At 49.8% G+C, this 19,953-nt stretch overlaps 8 protein-coding genes across 8 annotated transcripts; 3 read left to right on the plus strand and 5 right to left on the minus strand.

Annotated features, from left to right (window-relative positions):
• Nucleotides 1–263: 263 nt before the first annotated feature.
• PEX2_092120 (TAPT1 family protein) lies at nucleotides 264–3,308 on the minus strand (the record flags this gene model as incomplete). The annotated part of the gene is made up of 1 exon (XM_016746482.1): nucleotides 264–3,308. The coding sequence occupies one exon, from the start codon at nucleotides 3,306–3,308 to the stop codon at nucleotides 264–266; it is 3,045 nt and encodes a 1,014-aa protein (XP_016600198.1).
• A 503-nt stretch (nucleotides 3,309–3,811) lies between these two features.
• PEX2_092130 (ankyrin repeat domain-containing protein) lies at nucleotides 3,812–6,364 on the plus strand (the record flags this gene model as incomplete). The annotated part of the gene is made up of 1 exon (XM_016746483.1): nucleotides 3,812–6,364. The coding sequence occupies one exon, from the start codon at nucleotides 3,812–3,814 to the stop codon at nucleotides 6,362–6,364; it is 2,553 nt and encodes an 850-aa protein (XP_016600199.1).
• A 642-nt stretch (nucleotides 6,365–7,006) lies between these two features.
• On the plus strand, nucleotides 7,007–9,061 carry PEX2_092140 (putative alpha-L-rhamnosidase A; the record flags this gene model as incomplete). Its single annotated transcript, XM_016746484.1, has 3 exons — nucleotides 7,007–7,806; nucleotides 7,862–8,105; nucleotides 8,186–9,061. The coding sequence occupies 3 exons, from the start codon at nucleotides 7,007–7,009 to the stop codon at nucleotides 9,059–9,061; spliced, it is 1,920 nt and encodes a 639-aa protein (XP_016600200.1).
• A 491-nt stretch (nucleotides 9,062–9,552) lies between these two features.
• Nucleotides 9,553–10,632, minus strand: PEX2_092150 (S-methyl-5-thioadenosine phosphorylase; the record flags this gene model as incomplete). The annotated part of the gene is made up of 3 exons (XM_016746485.1): nucleotides 9,553–9,947; nucleotides 10,013–10,522; nucleotides 10,605–10,632. 3 exons carry the CDS (start codon nucleotides 10,630–10,632, stop codon nucleotides 9,553–9,555), a joined length of 933 nt encoding a protein of 310 aa, XP_016600201.1.
• A 377-nt stretch (nucleotides 10,633–11,009) lies between these two features.
• PEX2_092160 (6-phosphogluconate dehydrogenase, decarboxylating) lies at nucleotides 11,010–12,548 on the minus strand (the record flags this gene model as incomplete). The annotated part of the gene is made up of 1 exon (XM_016746486.1): nucleotides 11,010–12,548. The coding sequence occupies one exon, from the start codon at nucleotides 12,546–12,548 to the stop codon at nucleotides 11,010–11,012; it is 1,539 nt and encodes a 512-aa protein (XP_016600202.1).
• A 592-nt stretch (nucleotides 12,549–13,140) lies between these two features.
• On the plus strand, nucleotides 13,141–14,258 carry PEX2_092170 (sugar phosphate isomerase/epimerase family protein; the record flags this gene model as incomplete). Its single annotated transcript, XM_016746487.1, has 2 exons — nucleotides 13,141–13,530; nucleotides 13,605–14,258. 2 exons carry the CDS (start codon nucleotides 13,141–13,143, stop codon nucleotides 14,256–14,258), a joined length of 1,044 nt encoding a protein of 347 aa, XP_016600203.1.
• A 237-nt stretch (nucleotides 14,259–14,495) lies between these two features.
• prnC (delta-1-pyrroline-5-carboxylate dehydrogenase prnC) lies at nucleotides 14,496–16,343 on the minus strand (the record flags this gene model as incomplete). The annotated part of the gene is made up of 3 exons (XM_016746488.1): nucleotides 14,496–15,986; nucleotides 16,046–16,153; nucleotides 16,215–16,343. 3 exons carry the CDS (start codon nucleotides 16,341–16,343, stop codon nucleotides 14,496–14,498), a joined length of 1,728 nt encoding a protein of 575 aa, XP_016600204.1.
• A 602-nt stretch (nucleotides 16,344–16,945) lies between these two features.
• PEX2_092190 (Amino acid/polyamine transporter I) lies at nucleotides 16,946–18,900 on the minus strand (the record flags this gene model as incomplete). The annotated part of the gene is made up of 6 exons (XM_016746489.1): nucleotides 16,946–17,308; nucleotides 17,372–18,174; nucleotides 18,237–18,346; nucleotides 18,405–18,417; nucleotides 18,477–18,629; nucleotides 18,684–18,900. The coding sequence occupies 6 exons, from the start codon at nucleotides 18,898–18,900 to the stop codon at nucleotides 16,946–16,948; spliced, it is 1,659 nt and encodes a 552-aa protein (XP_016600205.1).
• Nucleotides 18,901–19,953: the final 1,053 nt, after the last annotated feature.

Genomic DNA, 19,953 nt, shown 5'->3' on the forward strand with positions numbered 1-19,953 from the left:
TCGCCCTACTTTGATATCCTTCCTCAAATTCTTATCCCCGATGACACGAATCGATCATTTTTTATTCCCCCATTGCCTACAGCGAATGTATAGATACCAAGTAGCTTGAAAGTAATCTTGATATCCCCTTTTATTACGATTCCATGGCCCAAACAATGCGAATAAAAGATATGGATGAGTACTAGTACTATACAGCTATGTATTCTATAGGTTACACTCAACCTATAGACACCTTCCACCATCAACAACAAACAAGCACCCAATCACCAAATCTTCTTGGCAATCATCTCATACCGCTGTACATGATCAACATTGAACTCCCCATCCTTACTCTTATCCTTCTCCTCCTTCTCCTTCAACCGCCTCAATCCATCCGGATCATCCGCATATATCAACTTCCTCTTCTCATCGCCAACCTCAACAACACCCCACCCACCAGCACGCTGACTACCCTCAACATAGAAATCACGAGTACGAGGTGCCCCAGTTTCAGTACCAGACTGGTTATTCGAGGACTGTTTACGCTCGCTCTCCCGACTCTTCATCTTCCTGTATCGGGAGCGTGCAAACGCAAGCAGGGCCATGCCAAGCAGGAGTTTCAGGATGAGCAGGACGATGAATCCAGTCAGTAGCAGGATACCCGTGAAGATATGCACAGACTGGGCCGGTGAAGGGATGGCATTTTCGAGGAGAGTGCGGAAGAGCGCGCTGACGTGGGCAGCGGAGGCCGGGAGGAGGGTTGCGAATGTCAAGGGTGGTGCGGAGGGAACCGGGGATGGGGCGTAGCTGTTGTGGATTGAGGTTAGGGATGTTGCTCCCATTGCCGTTGAGGAGGGGTGTTGGGGAATCAGGGCGGCTAGGAACATTTGGTATGTTTGCACCGAGACACGAAAGAAGAGACATGAGAGAGGAATGACTGGGAGGCCGATTCGTCGGGTTAGGTTTTGTTCGCCGAAGGCGTTGGTGTAGTAATCCTTGGCTAGCACGTCGAGGAAGCGGCCGTAGATGGCTGGACGGTTGTTGTTGAATTTGTTGATGTAGGCGTGCTTCAGCCAGTCTACTAGCATCTCTGAGCCCAGTACGACTAGGAATGGGCCTAGGACTTGGGCTAAGGTTGGGATGAAGGAGTTGACACTGTTGAAAGATGAGAGGATTGAGGATGGGAAGAGGGTGAATGCTTGAGGGAGGATGGATGAGGCAGTGCGTGGAGGCGTGGATAGCGGCGTGCTGTTGGTGATTGTAGAGGACTGGCCTGGGAAGCTAGATCCTAGCCCGAGGTTGCCGACAAAGTTGAATGCGCCTGTCTCCACGATATTACGCGAGGCGATGATGGTAAGCATGAGCCAAAGCTGGAACCGTTCCACGACGTCCGCACAGGTAAGCTGGAAGAGATTCTCTTTCTCGAACTTGCGGAAAACGGTGGATTTAATCTCCACAAACTGGTTTGATAAAAGCAGCGTAATCAGTGCGTTGGAGTATGAGTTGACTGCCACATTCAGAGTCATGACCTGGTAGAACAGAGATAACGCATGTGATACTGTGTAAACCAGTGCCACCAGGAACAACCAGAACGGACGAATGATCTTGCTTCGGCCGTCAGGACGACGCTCAAGAGCCTCGCGTGAGAAGAGACACTCGAGGACGTCTTGACCTATGGCAGCCAACAGTCTGTCGCTGACCTCCAACACATTGTAGATAACGTATAGCTTGATAGCAGCCTGTCCACGAATCCAGTGATACATTCGGCTTGCATCGAAGTACATCAAAACACAGCAGGTAGCTATCATCAGTAGGCCTGTCAGGATGTCCGCTTTATCGTCTGGAAGCAGCGCCGACGGCATCGACTTCTTCCGCCGATGGTGGTATTTGCGGGATTCGGAGGATCGATGTTTTTTTCTTGGTGCTATGTCTGGCCCCAGAGAGGAGCCCTGAGGCAGGTGAGGAGTCGCATCAGATTCGCTTTCGCGTCTTCCACGCTCGTCCTCCTTTGAATAATGATTCCTCCTGCGCCATACTCGACCAATCCCGCTCAGGACAAATTTCCAAATGAACCGGATCTCAGCTCCTAAATTCATCACCCATGACTCACCCAATATATAGACAGCTTTGATAAACCGGAGTGGCATTATCGTGAAAGAGTAAAGCCATGCATCAAGGCAGGCAAGACTCCCAAAGCAAAGCACCTGCTCAAGCATAGGTGCAAGCATAATGAAGTTCATCAGCCTCTCAATCTTAACAGCCGATGATTCATAGGGGAAGTCATTGGCCGCATCACGATGGATGTACAGTGGTGAAGGTCGACCAGAAGCAAGCTCAAGCTGGAGATAGGTTGGCAGAGAGACTGGCGGTAAAGGGATAGATGATGGCAACGGTGAGGGCATGGGCGATTCTATAATCTGAGGTGATGCAAGAAGGTGGCTCCTCAACTCGCGGTCCAGCGCGGGTCGGTCCTGTTTCGAGCGCGATGCCCATGTTTGGGTTAGGCGGTCATTGCCTGGGGCCAGGGGCAATTGACGTCGCGTGGAGCCAGGGGTGGAAACTGTTCGTGCTGGGTGCGGCCGATTGCGGAGGGAGGGATTTCGAGTATTCCGTGGCAAGGCAGGACTCGCCGGCGCAGAAGCATCTCCCAGTGACACTTCTTTAGTGGGGCGCAACTTTGGCAAAACATCCAAGATCGAAGGCTTTTCGCTCAGGGACTGAAGCACAAACTCCGGTATCTCCCGTCGTGCGAGAGGATCATCCACATGGACGTTGTCTGAGGCTACTCGCCTGCCAGCGTTCGTTTCTGATCCCACGGGACGGTAAGGTATTGACTCCGGGGAGGATGTGAGCGCTTGGATCTTCTCGGGAGACAACTTCAAGACCTTGTCTTTGTCCTCTGATAGTTGGTGAGATAGATCATTAGACAACTCAGCTAAAGCAGCCTTGACCTTGGGTCCATCGTACACATCCACTACTGACAACTGGCCAAGATTATCTCCGTTGTTCGGCGAATGCTCGACTAGGATACCGAGTCCCTGCTCGTGCTCCAAGCCCGCCATTTTGTGTCCTCCGTTCGCAAGGTGGCGTTCGGTTGTTGGGTCATGTTCCCGTTGTCCATTTGCGCCATCGTCTCCATTGGTTGGGCGTTCGTCACGCTCGCCGCTGGACTGTGCCACAGGAGTATCTATTCGACTGTGTTTATCCTCAGTCGAATGGACCACGGATTGTTTTTCAACCTTCAAGCTCCCATTGGTACCGTTTTCGACACCATGTTCGGCCATCTTCCGCTGTGACGGAGGTTCACTAGTATCTGCGGCAGGGCTCATTCTGACGACCCAGTTACCCGCAAAAGGCCAATGTGTTTCTTGAAAATATCCCCAAGCTTGCAGTATCACCGCTCATACCATCAGATAGTGTAGATCTCCAACTTGTATCATTTGAATTTGGCTCGCGACGAGTAATGAGGGTATTTCGAAGGCGAAGAAACGTAAAAAAAAATAGGAAGACTATGTCATCCATCCATCTGGTACATACTGAAAGAAAAAAAGCAAGGCACAGTCTAAACTGTTCAGAACGCTTGTTGATGTTGGGGCCGTCTGGGGGAAGATAAGGATGGCAGGTCGGTGAGTCGGAGGTTAGCGTCATTGGTGCCTCAGGCAGTGAAACGGAGTCACGTGTATCCAAAATAGGAAATTAGCTTAACCCCATGGAAGGGGCAATTACAACCTCAACTACAACATAGTACACAGAAATGTCTTTAACTTCTTTACCCTTGGAGCTCTTATTCTGCATAACGGAAAATTTGGAATATGCATCAGATTTAAACGCAATGTCACAGGCTTGTCGCCTGTTCCACACCATATACAACCCTCAGCTCTACTCAATATTTGCGAATAGTTGCGAACCCAATATTCTGCGCCTTGTGCAGACCGGCAATTCAGATGCTCTACAAAAGCTAGTATCTGCTGGTTACAGGTTGTTTGATTTCCTGGAAACACCAGAATTCTGGTGGAAGGAACGTGGCTGCTACGTTGGTTATAAACTCGAATCGAGGTCGCCCATGATGATCGCAGCAGGAAATGGTCATGTGGAGATTCTTCAGATATTTATTGACAACCTGCCTTCAATTATCACAAGGTCTACTGTTCGATCCTCACATCTTTTGAGCCACGCAGCCCTGTGTGGTCAGTTGGATGCAGTCAAGTTCCTAATATCTCAGGGGGGCTCATTGGACCATATTGACATGAGGATGACTCTAACAATACTCCAATCTGCGATTATGGGTGGGCATTTGCCGATGGTTAAGTATCTAGTTGAGGAGAGTAAATGCAAAGATCAAGATTCAGCATTTGATCTCCTTCATTCTGCCACAGCAGCAGGCCATTTGGAGATTGTTAAATATCTGATCAAACGCGGTGCTGATTTTACCCATCCACCTTCAGGCTATGTCTCCGAATATGGCCATCCTTCGGCTCTTGAGACAGCAATAAAAATGGGCTACGAAGACATAGTATTATTCTTCCTAGACAATACACCTCCCGAACTTATGGAAGCTATGAGCACCATCGGCTGGGAGTCAATGTTGAAAACTTGTCACCGTGATGTATTCCCACCCCCTTGGCCATCTCCATGGAGAAACCCACACATTACCCAGACGATATTGGCCCGAATCGATCTTGAAACACGACTCGCAGCTACTACTCCACTTGAGCAATCCAACCTGCTTGCTGTAGCAGCAGAGACTGGAGACATGTCTCTGACTCAAAGATTGATTGGCAAGGGGTGTAGGCCTATCTTGTCTCAAATGAGACATACGCCCGTGTCCCGTGCAGTGAATAACGGACATGCCGAAATTATAGAAACATTTCTTCGTTGCCCAGGGTATCTGGTTTCTGAACAGGATGTTTCTTCTGCAGCAAAAAAGGGCGAAACGGCCATTCTGCTCAGCCTTCTCCACAAAGTTGGAAAAAAGGACTTCAAGAGACTCGGCAAAGTTGCATTGAATGCGGTGTGTTATTCAGACAAGTTTATACTCGCGATGCAAAGCACTTTTGAGATTCTCACCGACCAAGACGTGGAGGCCTTGATTTCGATGGTGACAAGCTCCACTGGCCCTCAAGCTTCGTGTGCAGGCCACGTGGAAGCTACCAAATTCTTAGTTGAGAAAGGGGATATCCAACCATTTGACAAGATACCCACATACTTTGACATTCTCAAACGAGCTTGGGAAGAACCTAGTTCGTACCTGGAGCACGCGGCGGCCGTTTGCCCTGTTGCTCAATTCCAAGCAGCACTTGCACAATGGAATTTTGAGCTTGATCCAGACAACAGTTATTGCAAAGCTGCCCTTGTTGCCGCTACGCTTAACAAGAAAGTAGAAACAATTCAATTATTTGCTGACAAGGGTTTTGATGTTACTTCCACATACATGCACCGCGGGGAGCTCTCGCCATTGCTACACCTAGTTGTGAAAACACTGAGAGACGAAAATGGCCGGGTCATTGACGTGGATGGTGAACACGCGCAATTACGACAGTCTTATCAGCCCAATGGGCATCCATGGTTGGATCACATACTTCCATGCGCATCAGTACAGTTTCTCATGGAACGTGGTGCTGATATCAATCAATTGGACTCATATGGCCGTACTGCTCTGTTCCTGACTACAAAACTCAGGACACTAGTCTTGACAAAAGAGCTTCTAGGACTAGGAGCAAACCCCCTGCTCAAGAACCCGGGGACTGTCAGTCCTCTAGAGCTAGCCATTTCCCAGGGCCAAATAAAATATGTGAAAGCCTTTTTAGAGGCCATTAGGGCTCGTTCTTTTACTTGTGACGACTTTGTCAGTCTCATCCCTGATGTTCTGCCAGTGCAGACACTACCAAATAGATCTTTTGGTGGGCGATTTTCCGCATCTTCGAGTGGTCGACTATCACAAACTCGAATGCTTGCTCGAGATGGTCACATGGAAGCTACAAAAACCTTTCCACTGCCTTGCAGAGATATAGATAGGCGAGACAGTGCAAGCTCGGAACACACCATCACAGATGAGGACACCACAGACGAGGAGATCGCAGACGAGGAAATCAGAGGCGGGGAAATCACAGACGAGGAAATCACAGACGAGGAAATCACAGACGAGGAGATCGCAGACGAGGAGATCGCAGACGAGGAAACCACAGACGAGGAGATCACAGACGAGGAAACCACAGACGAGGAACTCTTACGTGAGGTGCTTCAGACTTCGGAAGATAATTTCATATCAATTTGGTCAGCAACCGAGGACGATGACTGTATTGGCGATCTACGCTGGGTGCGGTTCTTCATCGCGAAGGCCATGACTCAACATCACTGGCGAATGATGTACCCAGTACCAGCTTAGATTCAAATCTAAGGGCCAGAAAAGACAAATACATGATGAATCACTGATTATACAAAGAAAAGTCTCTTGCAAGGTATCCTTTTTTAAAGCCTTCACATACAGCTAAAAAGACCAACTGAAAAGACATTACAAGGCCGCATAAGCGGATGACTCTTCCTGAACTAAGCATCAAATCGGGTAATTTCTCAGACCTAATACAACAACTTGCCTTTTAATCTTGAGCAACTACCTCTCTTAGGGCCTATGGCTTAGATGAGGAAGAACTGTTTAGGTGAGAATAAAGGTACCACGACCATTGAGGTTGACCAATTTCTCCCAATGCTGAATGGTCTGCCCTTCATAGGGCAGGTTCCTAGCCATAAATATCCGTGAAGCTTGGAAACTTTCTCTAAAGAATATGTATGACCAATTCGGTCTTCGGTTGAGCAAGCCCCCGGCCTCCGCCTTAAAAGAGATCATCGCGATCGGCACAGAAATGGCTGGTATTATAGCCGATTTTTGCGGGGTTAAACTATTCACCTCGTGGTAATGTTAGCCCGATATCCCTTTATGGGTGCATCTGGATACATGAAGACCACTATGCCCGCCAGCATAAATACTTAGTCGAATGCTCAGTCTGTAACGTGGCTTAAACCATTCAGTATGAGGTCAATTATCCCCTTCTTTTTCGTTCCAGCTTGTTTGGCTGTACCCTATGCCGAGTATATTTATGCACCGTCCTCGAGAATTTTGATTCCCCCAGCGGTAGTCGGCGTAAATGGCTCCGTCACAACTCCAGCAGCTCTGACCAATGCTAGTGACATGCGCCCAGCTGTCTTCAATGGCCCCTCATCAGTAACCTTTGATTTCCAGAAGAATGTTGCCGGGATAGTTTCCATCGACATCGCTTCTGCTTCTTCTGATGCATTCATTGGTGTCACTTTTTCTGAATCAAGCCTATACATCAGTGAGCAGGCTTGCGACGCCACAGCGGACGCAGGATTTGACAGCCCTCTTTGGTTCTCCATCGCAGGTGGACCTAGTACCTACACAGCAGCAGAAAAGCACAACAGAGGCGGCTTCCGGTACATGACTTTGGTTAGCAATACGACGGCGGCGGTATCTGTGAATCGCGTGACGGTCAACTTCACAGCCGCACCAACGCAGAACCTGCGCGCATACACCGGTTATTTCCACTCTAACGATGACTTGCTAAATCGGATCTGGTATGCCGGAGCATATACAAACCAACTGTCGACCATTAACCCAGCCATGGGCAACGCTCTTCCGTGGTACCACATAATCAACAGCACGCAGACCATTGCGCTCCCGGAGACCGTTCCGTGGTGGACCAACTACACTATTTCAAATGGCAGCAGCGTTCTCACCGATGGCGCTAAGAGAGATCGATTGATATGGCCCGGCGATATGTCCATCTCACTAGAGGCGATCGGCGTGAGCACGTACGACCTATATAGCGTAAGGGTGGCACTGGAGCTACTGTTCGGTTTGCAAAAGGAAGACGGCCGTCTACCATATGCTAGTCCGCCCTTTTGCTGATACCATCAGCTTCACGTACCACTGTCATAGTCTCAACGGCCTTGCTCTGTACTATCTTTATTCCGGCGACCTGGACTGGTTGTCTCGGCACTGGAATCAGTTCAAACGAGGCGTCGACTATGCGCTGTCAAGTGTCGACGCCACCGGCCTGGCTAATATCACTGCTAGTTCAGACTGGCTACGTTTTGGAATGGGTGGTCATGTATGTTACCATTTCCCTCCTGCTAGTGTCACATAGAAATATGATTCAGAGAGAAGCAAAGTAAAAGCTAACAGGACTAGAACATCGAAGCCAACTCCCTCCTCCACTATGTCCTGAACCAAGGTCTGAACCTGGCAGCCGTTCTCAACGACACCTCTGTCCAGCATGTATGGGCCTCCAAAGCAAGAAATATCAAGGCTGCCGCGAACCTGCACCTCTGGGATAACAGCACCGGCCTCTTCCGTGACAACGAGACCACGACCCTCTACCCACAAGATGGCAACGTCTGGGTTGTGAAGTCCAACCTAACCCAGTCAATATCCCAGATCCGACGAATCTCCCAGTCTCTGCGCAACCGCTGGGGAAAATACGGTGCGCCTGCCCCGGAAGCCGGACGGACTATATCACCTTTCATCAGTGGGTTTGAGCTGCAAGCGCACTACATCGCTGGGAGCCCCAACTCCGCGTTGGATTTACTCCGTCTAGAATGGGGCTTTATGATGGATGACCCACGCATGACCAACTCAACCTTCATCGAGGGCTATTCATCCGATGGGTCGCTGCAGTACGAACCGTACACTAACGACCTCCGCGTGTCGCATGCGCACGGTTGGTCTACTGGCCCGACATCCGTTCTCATGAACTACGCCGCTGGGCTACGGCTGAAGTCCGCGGCGGGAGCGACATGGTCCATCGCTCCACAGCCTGGCAATCTGACATCTGTCGATGCGGGTTTCGTCACGAAGCTTGGCACATTTGCAATTGATTTTGAGGTGCGAGATGGGACGTACCAGCATCTGCGCTTCAGCACGCCCATTGGCACTACAGGGGACGTTGTTTTCTCAGGGGAGAACGGGACCTTGATCAGCGCCAATGGGGTCAGGGTTGCACTTGGGGCCGGTGGTGTGGCTAGTAGGCTGCCGGGGGGTAATTGGACGTTTGTTCCCAGAAGCTGAGCCAAGACAGGGAGAGTGAATTGGTAGGATTGGCCTGTCATGGAGATTTAACGGATCCCTTGATGTATACAATTTGTATGCCGCAACGACGCACCAAATGTGGTAATCTTTCGGGCTTAATTTAACGCCCTGCCATCTAATATCAAGGAACTTCCGCATAGAGATATCATTTGCAAACATGTATTGCTTTCCTGGTAGCTCTGGTGCCACGGTGCACACCTTGACTGCCGGACTACTAGAAGCTTCTACTCCATTTTAGTATACTAACTTGAACCAGAGCCTTTGATATATATTTTGTCCCGCACAAAAATATTGGTTAGTTCTAAAACAAGTGGAATCAACTGAACGTGAAGTCATATCATTCTAGATTCACATGTCATTCATGCCTATCATGTCGGTATTCTAGAACTATAATGCATATATGCTATCATCAGATGTACGTCAAGTGACAAGGCAAATCAATATCTGCCTCAATCCCCAAACCTCTATATCTACCAGTAGCCAGGGAAAAGCCAGTCCAGCTTCTCCTTAGCCTCGGGTTTCCAGTTAGCCTGAGGGGTGCTAACACCGAACTTAATACCACCAGCCAGGTGCTTAGCCTGGACGAGCTCGGAGTGCTCATCGCTGGCAAGGGAATCAAGGACAGCAGTAATGAAACGGCGAGCGTTATCGGCGTTAGACTTCATGTTACCCATGACCATCTCGACAGTGACGTCGGCGGTGGTCTCGTGCCAGCAGTCATAGTCCGTGGACATGCAGATCATCTGGTAAGCGATCTCGGCCTCGCGGGCGAGCTTGCCCTCAGGGAGGACGGACATGTTAATGACGCTGCCGCCCCATGAGCGGTACATCTTGCTCTCAGCGCGAGTGGAGAACTGGGGGCCCTCTGTATATTTTAAAAGACATGGTTAGCGATGTTCTATCGTGAGAAGAGGTTACGGCTTTACATACCCATGCAGATCAGAGTACCACGGTCGTGCAGGACGACACCATCACCCTCGAGGCTGTGTCCGCACTCGCGCACCACCTTGGCGATACCCTCATCGAAGGGGTCACCGAAGGGGACGTGAGCGACAATACCGCCCTCGAAGAAAGTCCACGGGCGCACGCCCTTGGTACGATCAATCACCTGGTCGGGGATGACAAAGTCACGGGGCTTAATCTCCTCCTGGAGACTGCCGACGGCGGAGAAAGCAATGATGCTGCGGACACCGATAGAGCGCAGCGCGGCGATGTTGGCACGGGCGGGAACCTCATGGGGAGCGATCTGGTGGTGCAAGCCGTGGCGGCTCAGGAAGGCGATGGCGACAACCTTGTTGTTGTGCTTACACTCATGGTGCAGAATAGTGATGGGCGAGGAAGGAACGCCCCAGGGAGTTGTGATATCCAGCGAAGCCACCTGAGTGAAGCCGGGCAACTCGCGCAGACCGGTGCCGCCGATGACAGCGATTCGGACGGGGCCTGTCAGATTCACTATCGTCAGCTTTCTATCGAAGTGGGGGTATGAGGGGTAGTGATGTGAGAAAAGCAGAAGCACACGTACCGTCGTATGTGGTAGGGAGAGAAGCCATTCTGCGAGCGAGCTGTTTCGGGGACTCAATTCGACGGAATGGTTTTGATATAGAAGAAAATGAACGTAAGCCTAAGATCCAGCGCATCTTGCGCCATCTTCAAATTTCTGAGGCTGCGGCCAATATGCGCCTCTCCGATTGGTTGTCGATCGACCCACGTGCTGTGGGTTCCTGAGGCGGCCACATACCTTTTTAGGCGATCTATAAATCTTTAAGGCACATCTACAACACCTAGCTCTACGTGTCTATCAAGGTCGTGATTTATTATGGTCAAGAACGTTTTGAAGATATTCTTTTGTGCATTTGGATACATGTACAATTTGGAAAGATAAATACAACTTGGGTGACAGAGTCGGGAGTAAAATACTCGAACCAATCTAAGCTGGCAACCACTCATAATGATGAGGACCCTTGTAAACCGGCCCTGGATCTTCACCTGGAATACCAGGCTTGTTATAGTTGTGTGCACCGAAGTAATCCAGCTGCGCCTCCATGAACTTAGTCGGCAGTGCCAATCCACCCTCATACTTGAGATATTCCAGAGTAGCCGAGAGCGCCGGAATATACTGATCAAACATGGTCCCCTCCATGACAACCTGCTTGAGACTATGGAAGTTCTGGCGCAACTCATGCGCGACCGCATCCACGAACTTGGTGTTGGTCACCTCATTATGGGCTGCCAGCGGCGGCTGCAATATATCCGCGATGTGTTCGGACTTAATGATACATCCCGCTCGCCAGATCTGCAGACAGTCGCCCAAATTGACATTCCAGCCTTCGTCTATAGAAGCCCGGGAAATGAGCTCCAGTCCCTGACAGAACGATGCTAGGAACGAGCAGTATACAGCTTGTCGTAGGTTCTCGATGATCACTGCGTGGTCCCGCGTTCCCTCGATCGGTTTCGGCATGGGCATCTCTAGCTTCTTCGCAGCTCGCGCTCGCTCTATGCGGTTTCCACTTGAAATTCGCATGTAATGAGCGGCCGCTAACGTCGGACAAGAGACATGCCGGGCGGCAGACTCCATGAGACACCAAAGTGGAGTACCTTCGGTGTTATCGTCGTCCTGAACGACCTTGTCAAGGACATCATCGAGCACATATCCATCATCCCGACTAGCTCCCTCGCCTTTGCGGTCACCTTTGGGCGTTCTTTTTGTACGTAACATATCAGCGCCGATGTTAATTAGGTAGTTACCTCGCAACTCGCCAGACTCATTCCATTTGGCGAAGATATCTCCAATTCTGCCATGTTCCATGGCCAGTCCCTCATGCATGTATTGCCATGTTTCAGCAAGAACAGAAAGCATCCCACCCTCGATGCCATTATGAACCATCTTGATGTAGTGTCCCGATCCACCGGGACCCATGCGCTTCACGCACGGAGTCCCAGATTTGGGATCATGGGCCGCATACGACTCCAGAAATGGCATAACGCGCTCGATGGCTTTGGCATCTCCGCCAGGTGAGAGACTTGGTCCCCGTCTTGCAGACTGATACCCACCCGATACGCCCATTCCAATCCAAGCGACGCCGATGGCGGCACACTCTTTCTGGCGCCGCTCGGTGTTTCGGTAGTTCTCGTTTCCACCGTCGAGGATGATATCACCCTCTTTCAGATCGGGTTTCAACATGCGTAGTACTTCGTCTGCGGGCTCGCCGTGCGTGATGGAAAACATGAATAGTTTCCGGTCGGACTTTCCCTCGAGGCTCTTGGCGAATTTGTTGATGTCGTAGAAGCCTTCAACTCGGCCTGTGATGCTCTTGTCATCTCTTGCGTAGTGCACCACTTCGTCGACGTTCTTCTTTTCTATATCCCACACTGAGACTTCGAGGCCGAGCTCAGCAAAACGGAGGGTCATCATAGAGCCCATGTTTCCGGCTCCGACCACGCCGATGCTTTTGATGGGGAGCGGCATTGTGAATTGGTCGTATTCTATAAGGCTGGCTCACTCGGAGGTCGCGATTCAAAGCGCAAGGGCAAAATATGTGGCAGATATTCGCATGAAGATGTCTGGGATGACTTTCGCTCTTCTTGAACGAGAAGCTTGTGGCGATCGGATCTGGGGTCCGGGACGTTGTCAATATGCAATCAGAAACGCCACGAACTAGCCAACGGCGTGCGCTTCCTCTTTCATACATAGCAAGTTTGACCAGAAGGGGCAAATGATGCAAAATTAATGAATGTAGGGTCTATGGAAGACTCAAATTGTGGCCAAGCTCGATATGGGCTGATATGATACTCCGCTGACGACACAAGCCCTAACCGAGAGCAGAATCCAACATTACATCACAATGAAAACAGAATGAAGAAGAAATGGGCAAAACGGAAACAAATGAGGCAAATATATACCTAATGGTACCAAGCATAGCAATCTTTCATAGAAGCTCTCTCCCCAGACATCCAGTGAATTATATGTTTTCGCCGATGTCAACAGTCCCCAACAAGGTCACGATACACCATACTAATTTTGCCTGACGGTTGTTAGAAGGAAGGAAAAGAAAATAAAGATGTCAATCCCCCACGCAAGCCTCCAAAAAATCCCCCTCTCATACGCTTCCTGCTCAATCGGCTGCAGCCCAAACGACACACTCCCGCGCCGCCTCGAAGCAATCAGTGAAGCAGGCTTTAGAGCAATCGAGCTCTCCTTCCCAGACATCCTAGACTATGGCGCACAAATCACAGGTAAACCAATCGCGCCGGATGACTATCCCGCAATTATGCCGGTGGCCGTGGAAATCCGCAAACTATGTGAAGAGCACAGATTGAAAATCATGATGTTGCAGCCATTTGCAAACTTCGAAGGCTGGGTCAAGGGCTCCGTGGATCGTGAGGAGGCATTTGCTAGAGCGACAGGTTGGATGGAGATTATGCATGCTGTGGGTACAGATATGTTGCAGGTATGTATGGCAGCGATATATATATGTTGAACACTTCAAAGATCATGAGAGCAACCAGCTAATACCATATTCAGGTCGGAGCAACAGACACACCAGAACACTTAATCAAGAAAGAACGCGACGTGATCATCGCCGATTTGCGCCTCTTGTCCGAAATCCTCGCAAAACGCAATTTCCGCCTCGCCTACGAGAACTGGTGCTGGTCGACCCACGCGCCCGGGTGGAAGGAAGTTTGGGAGATAGTGAAGGCCGTCGATCGCCCGAATTGCGGCTTGTGTTTGGACACGTTCCAGACTGCGGGCAGTGAATGGGGTGATCCGACTACCGAGTCTGGTCTGATTGAATCCGTCTCGCAGTCCGAGCTACAGAAGCGGTTTAGTGCGAGCATGGATGAGCTTGCACGCTCTGTGCCCGGCGATAAGATCTATCTGCTGCAGATCTCGGATGCGTATAAGGTGTCGCCGCCGTTGGAGGACAAGACGATTGGTGGGCTGAGGGCGAGGGGTCGTTGGAGTCATGATTATAGGCCTATGCCGTATGACGGCGGGTATTTGCCTATTGAGGATGTTGCGAGGGCAGTGCTGAAGACGGGGTTCCGGGGTTGGTTCTCGATGGAGATCTTTGATAGTGGCCCGCAGGGAACTGGGAAGAAGTACGAGATGGGGTCTTTTGCTGCGAAGGCTATGGATAGTATGCAGAGATTTTTGAAGAATTGTGCGACGGATTGAGGGGGTCAAATTGCCTGCGAAATGTTTATGATGGTATATTGTTTATGAAGAAGTTTTAGCTGGTACATTTGGCATATTGTCTTTTAAGACTGGAAATAAATACACATTTTGAAGATTCTGTGGGAATTTGTAGACACAATTTAAGAAAACGCCGGGGTGGGATGCAAGATTGACGCCAATGAGATCATAAAGCACGCAATATCAACTTGAAGGTCGTGGATGGGGGGCCATTATCCATTAGTTAGCGTTGCTGGGGTATGCAACGGTGTATGTGGGAACGTACTCCTCCTTAATGGAGCGCAAGCTGACGAAACGGGACATCAGGTTGGCACTACCGGCCTTGTCGTTGGTACCGCTAGCACGCGCACCACCGAAGGGCTGCTGGCCAACAACGGCACCGGTGCTCTTGCAGTTGATGTAGAAGTTACCAGCGGCGTTGCGGAGAGCCTCATCGGCGACCTGGACAGCCGCACGATCCTGGGCGAAGATAGATCCAGTCAGAGCGTAGGTGCTGGTGCTATCGATCTTGTCACAAATCTTGGTGAAGTCTGCCTCGGTGGCGTCGTTGTAGGAGTGAATGACCAGGATGGGACCGAAAAGCTCGCGGGAAAGCAGAGGGTGGTCGGGGTTGGAGGTGCGGTAGACCGTAGGCTGGATGTACCATCCCTTGGAAGAGTCGTATGTTCCACCGACGAGCAGCTCAAGCTCGGGGTCATTCTTGGCCTCCTCAATGACACCGGACAGCTTGTTGAATGAGGCTTCGTGGATGACCGGGCCGCAGAAGTTGGTAAACTCGGATGGCTCGCCGACGTTAATCTTCTGCACCTCAGCGACGACCTGCTGGGCGAAATCCTCGGCGATCGAAGAGGCAATGTAGGCACGGGAGGTGGCGCTGCACTTCTGGCCCTGGAATTCGAAAGCACCGCGCACGGTCTGGACTGCGGCGTTGCGGACATCCGCGGACTTGTGTACCAAGTGGAAGTTCTTGCCACCAGTCTCACCCACAATGCGAGGGTAGCTGCGGTACTTACCGTCGGCCACACCCTGTGAGATCTTACCGTACAGCATGCGGAAGACATCAGTGCTTCCGGTGAAGTGAAGAGCGGCGAAGTCGCGGCTTTCAAGGACGGTGCTGGTCACCTCAGCAGCGTCACCAGGAACGAACTGGATGACGTCCTTAGGAAGACCGGCCTCCAGAAGGATCTGGTGCACGAGCCAGTTGGAGGCAATCGCGGAAGGCGAGGGCTTCCAGATAACGACGTTACCCATCAGAGCGGGTGCACCGGCCAAGTTACCGCCGATTGCGGTGAAGTTGAAGGGGCTGATAGCGTACACGAAACCCTCAAGAGGGCGGTACTCAAGACGGTTCCACACACCGGTAGCGTTGTGAGCAGGCTGCTGTGCGTAAAGCTCTTCCGCATACTTCACACCGAATCGGAAGAAATCGCAGAGCTCAGCGGCGGAATCGATCTCGGCTTGCCATGCGTTCTTGCCCTGTCCGTGCATAGTCAAGGCCATAATATCGTAGCGGTACTTGGTCGCAATAAGATCAGCGGCCTTGAGGAAAATGCTAGCACGCTCGGAGAAAGGAGTATCGGCCCAAGACTTGCGAGCGGCGAGAGCCGAATCAATGGCGGACTGAACATCGGCCTTCGACGCGTTGGAATAAGTTGCCACAGGAGCATGAGTTGCGGGGTTAGACTGGGTGAAGGTTTCATATCCCTTGAGCTGTGAGATTGAATGTTAGAAATTGTGGTTTTTGTACATCTATTTTTGCTAAGCCTTACCTCCTTGCCCGCAACAACCAGAGGAACGTTCAGAGGGGCTTTCTGTTTGTAGTTGGCCAAAGCCTCCTCGAGACCCTTGCGATCTGGGGTACCGGGAATATAATGTTTCTTAAAGTTCAAAATTAGTCCGAGTGATCAAATAAAACCTCAATTCCAATACCGAACTTACGTTAGGTTCATTGTCAATTTGGGGCACCTTGAAAGTGGCATAAGTGCCCACGGAGCGTGTGCTGGAGCTTGGAATGCGGCATGCGAGGCGCGAAATGGGCGCGCGGGTACGCAGAATAGAGGACATCATTATGGTGTTTGAAATGAAGCAATGAATCGACTTCTTCCAAGAATCAAACAGAGAATATTTGGAGAAGAAGTACGCGCGGGGAAGAACTACGATGAAAAAGGCCGGCTACTACCGGTCAGAAGCTCATAGCTGCACTGTACAACGCCTGGGACTGGCTGAAGGTCCAGCCAATCAGCAGTGGCCGGTTGTTGTCCCGGGTGGATCCCACCGGGCCGGCGTCTATCTGGTCATATCAACGCGGGTTTGTCAAGAAATCAATTTGGTCTTTAATCCTCTTTATAAATTCAAGTTCTTATTAGTCAAGAAAGGATAAATAATTGACATTCCCCACAAATATAGATAAGCTTGATAGCGGCGATTAAGGTACGGAGTACTTTAGAGGGAAAAAACAATATACAGTCAAACCCACTGATCGATACTAAATGTATACATACTTCATAGTTAGGTACTCCATACAATGTACAAAATCCACAAAGTAATAATTATAATTTTCTTTATTGATATATTCTAATATATATATTGCTACCACGTGGTATCATGTGCACAGTAAAAGCACCATCCAAATAGGAGGGTTCCAAAAATAACAACAGACCAAAAATACTCTATGCGATCCACCACCACACTCGCTCAAGCCAGTTGCGTGGCTGCGGTTCGATCTCCTCTTCTTCAAGTCGGTCGATCTCATCCTTGCCGCTGAAAATGTCAAGCTCTGACACCTTAACTATCCATGGCGTCTTGTAATAGAACTTGTGGCCGAAGTACAGCACGAAGAAGATCACGAAGACAATGTAGGAAACCAGGAAGTCTGACGCGGTGAATTGGCCTGGCCAGAATACGGTATAGCCATTGGTAATAGCCAGTAGCGATACAAAGGCCATCACGAAGTAAGCACCGTACGGCTGGAAGGGAGTAATGAAGGGCCGCGACTTGAGCAGCCCGTGGAAATCTAAAGCACTGCGGAAACGCTAAAAGACAAATTGTTAGTAAGATAATCCATGAAAGGAACAGAAAAAGGCAATATAACGTACCAAGTATGCCACTGCCACGATGACCCAAGCGAGGAAGCCTCCGATTGTAGTGATATTGGTAAACCAATAAAACACAGTGGAACCTGAGTTAGACAGGTTCAAGAACGAGAGTAGACCAATTGCCCAAGTGGCTAGTACAGCATTGTAAGGGACACCATTCTTGTTGCAGCGAAGGAAAATTGCAGGAGCCTGGCCCTCACCGGCGAGCGAGTAAAGTGTGCGAGACCCAGCAAAGAGCCAAGAATTACCCGAGGAACAGGCAGAGGTAAGAATTGCAGCGTTGATAACGTGGTTCAATCCAGTAATACCAGCATTTTGAATGCCGACAACGAATGGACTGGCACCAGCACCAGAACCACCGCTCGCAACACCCTGCAGAAGGTTCTTGTCGTTGTATGCGACCGTCACACCAATGACCAAGCTACCCAAGACGTAAAATGCGAACAGACGGTAGATAAACCGCTTCGACGCCTTGGGAATGTTGCGACGTGGCGACTCAGCCTCACCGGCGGCAGCAGTGATAAGCTCTGGAGAGAAAATGAAGGAGAATCCGCACTTGATCATAGAGGTCCAGAATGCCAAAAAGCGGCCAGTGCTGATGCTCGGCACCAAGTAGGGCTCCACGAATGCGCCTGGCGTTTTCCAGTATCGGAAGCCGAGACGGTCGTGGTTAGGACCTCCGCCGAAGAAAAGTACGATACCCAAGATGATTAGACCGAGGATTGCAATGATCTTGAGTGATGCGAACCAGAATTCAGCTTCACCGTACCAAGAGACCGCGATAATGTTTAGAAGGAGAACGACTAGAGTAAATTGCGTTAGAGGATGTCGTAAACACTGGACTGTTGGCACATTGTGTACTCACGAAGGAGAACGATTGCGATCCATACACCCACGTTGACTGGTGAATCCCAATACTCGATGACAAGGCCACATGCAGTGACTTCTGATGCCAACAACATTGCAAATGAATACCTAAATAGTAGCATTGATTAGTTTGACGTGCGCAGACCTTGACAGAATGAATAATTACCAGTAATTGTATCCTGTATGCATTTAAATTAGCATTGGGGGTATTCCATCTTTCAAGGTAGGTTCGACATACCAATAGCAAATCCAAGACTGGGCTCCGTAAACCGAGTGATCAAATAAGGTGTAGAAACACCCTGGATGGGGAGGTAGGTTGTCATTTCACCGAGCATGTTCATGACAAAGTATACAATAATTGACATCACAATATAACCCATGAGCAAAGGAGCTATCACACATTAGCCCCCCATATCAAATGTATGATTCGCACGCTGATTCTTACCAGGTCCAACTGTTGAGAGCGCTGCGCCACTGCCGACAAAAAGACCGGTGCCGATACAACCACCTAGAGCCAGGAATTGAACATGGCGCGAGCTCAAACCTCGCTGAGTGTTTGAGTTGTGAACGCGAGTGATCTCTCCATTCATGGCTTTTGGGTCATCGTACGGGGACTCGGGACGATCCCCAGCCTCGAGGCTTTTGGGTGAGTCGTCTTTCATGATACGCGAAGGCAGAGAAAAGGTAGGAATGTTGGCCAATCTAGATCAAAGAGAAGATATACAGCGACACGGGAAATTCTAGGTAGCGTAGAAACCTATAAAGCCACTTGGGATATCCGGGGAAAGACTGCTCTTAGGGTTATTATACTAAGCTTACTATTCTATAGCCCTGAAACTGTTATCTTTTCGGGAACGCCCTTCCGATGAGATAAAAATATACGCCATGGTAGTGTCCTCTAATTGGAGAAAACGTTCTCTAGCAAGATAATAAAAACGTTAAAAACGTCTACAACATACAGGGAACGAATGCCCAATATCCAAAAGAAATCAACAAGACCGGGCCATTATGGGGGCTTTTGATTAAGTTTTTGTAGATGATTGGCGCCCACATTACCTTTTAGTTCTAGCTCGGTCTCGCTGGCTCCTGCCTTGCCGCGTTTTTCATTTCATGCGTATCTTTGCACTCACATGTCAGATTGCTCTTATCTTACCTTTGACACATTGTCTCTCGATAAATATTCCTCCAACCTTCTAGCGTTGTTCTATTGCTTAGTCCAAACCTTCTTTATGGTAAGCACCCGGGTAGCTTGCGATTGGTGCACCAAATTGACTTTAAACATTTGCCTCCCGTTTGCCATTGGAATCACGTGGTGTGTATCTTGGGAGGGGTGAAATCTGGGGTAAAATAGGCGGACCTGCCTAGGTGTGGCTCCCAAATAAAATCAGACAAAAGCTTGGAATGCATATCCACCTGGGAATACATTGAAGCATCTTTTTTTTTTTAAACAAAAAGGTCTTTTGGGACTAAACCGAAAGTAAGCGGAGGCCAGTCACGCGTGCAGAAATACCGGCCCGGTCAGATTTCCTTATCGCTTATCGGTGGGCAGCCAATATCAAACCGGCCCGTGACCGTTCGGCAGGGTTGAATATCTGCGAACTATTGCAGATTGCAAGGGTAAAGAGGCGAATATCAAAGCGTCATTCAATCTCGCTCGGACATGATCTCCCTACCCGATCGTACTCTCATAGTTGTTCGTAGCGTTATAATCTTCT

This window comes from Penicillium expansum, assembly GCF_000769745.1.
Source record: "Penicillium expansum strain MD-8 chromosome Unknown contig313, whole genome shotgun sequence".
In the NCBI taxonomy this organism is placed as follows: domain Eukaryota; kingdom Fungi; phylum Ascomycota; class Eurotiomycetes; order Eurotiales; family Aspergillaceae; genus Penicillium; species Penicillium expansum.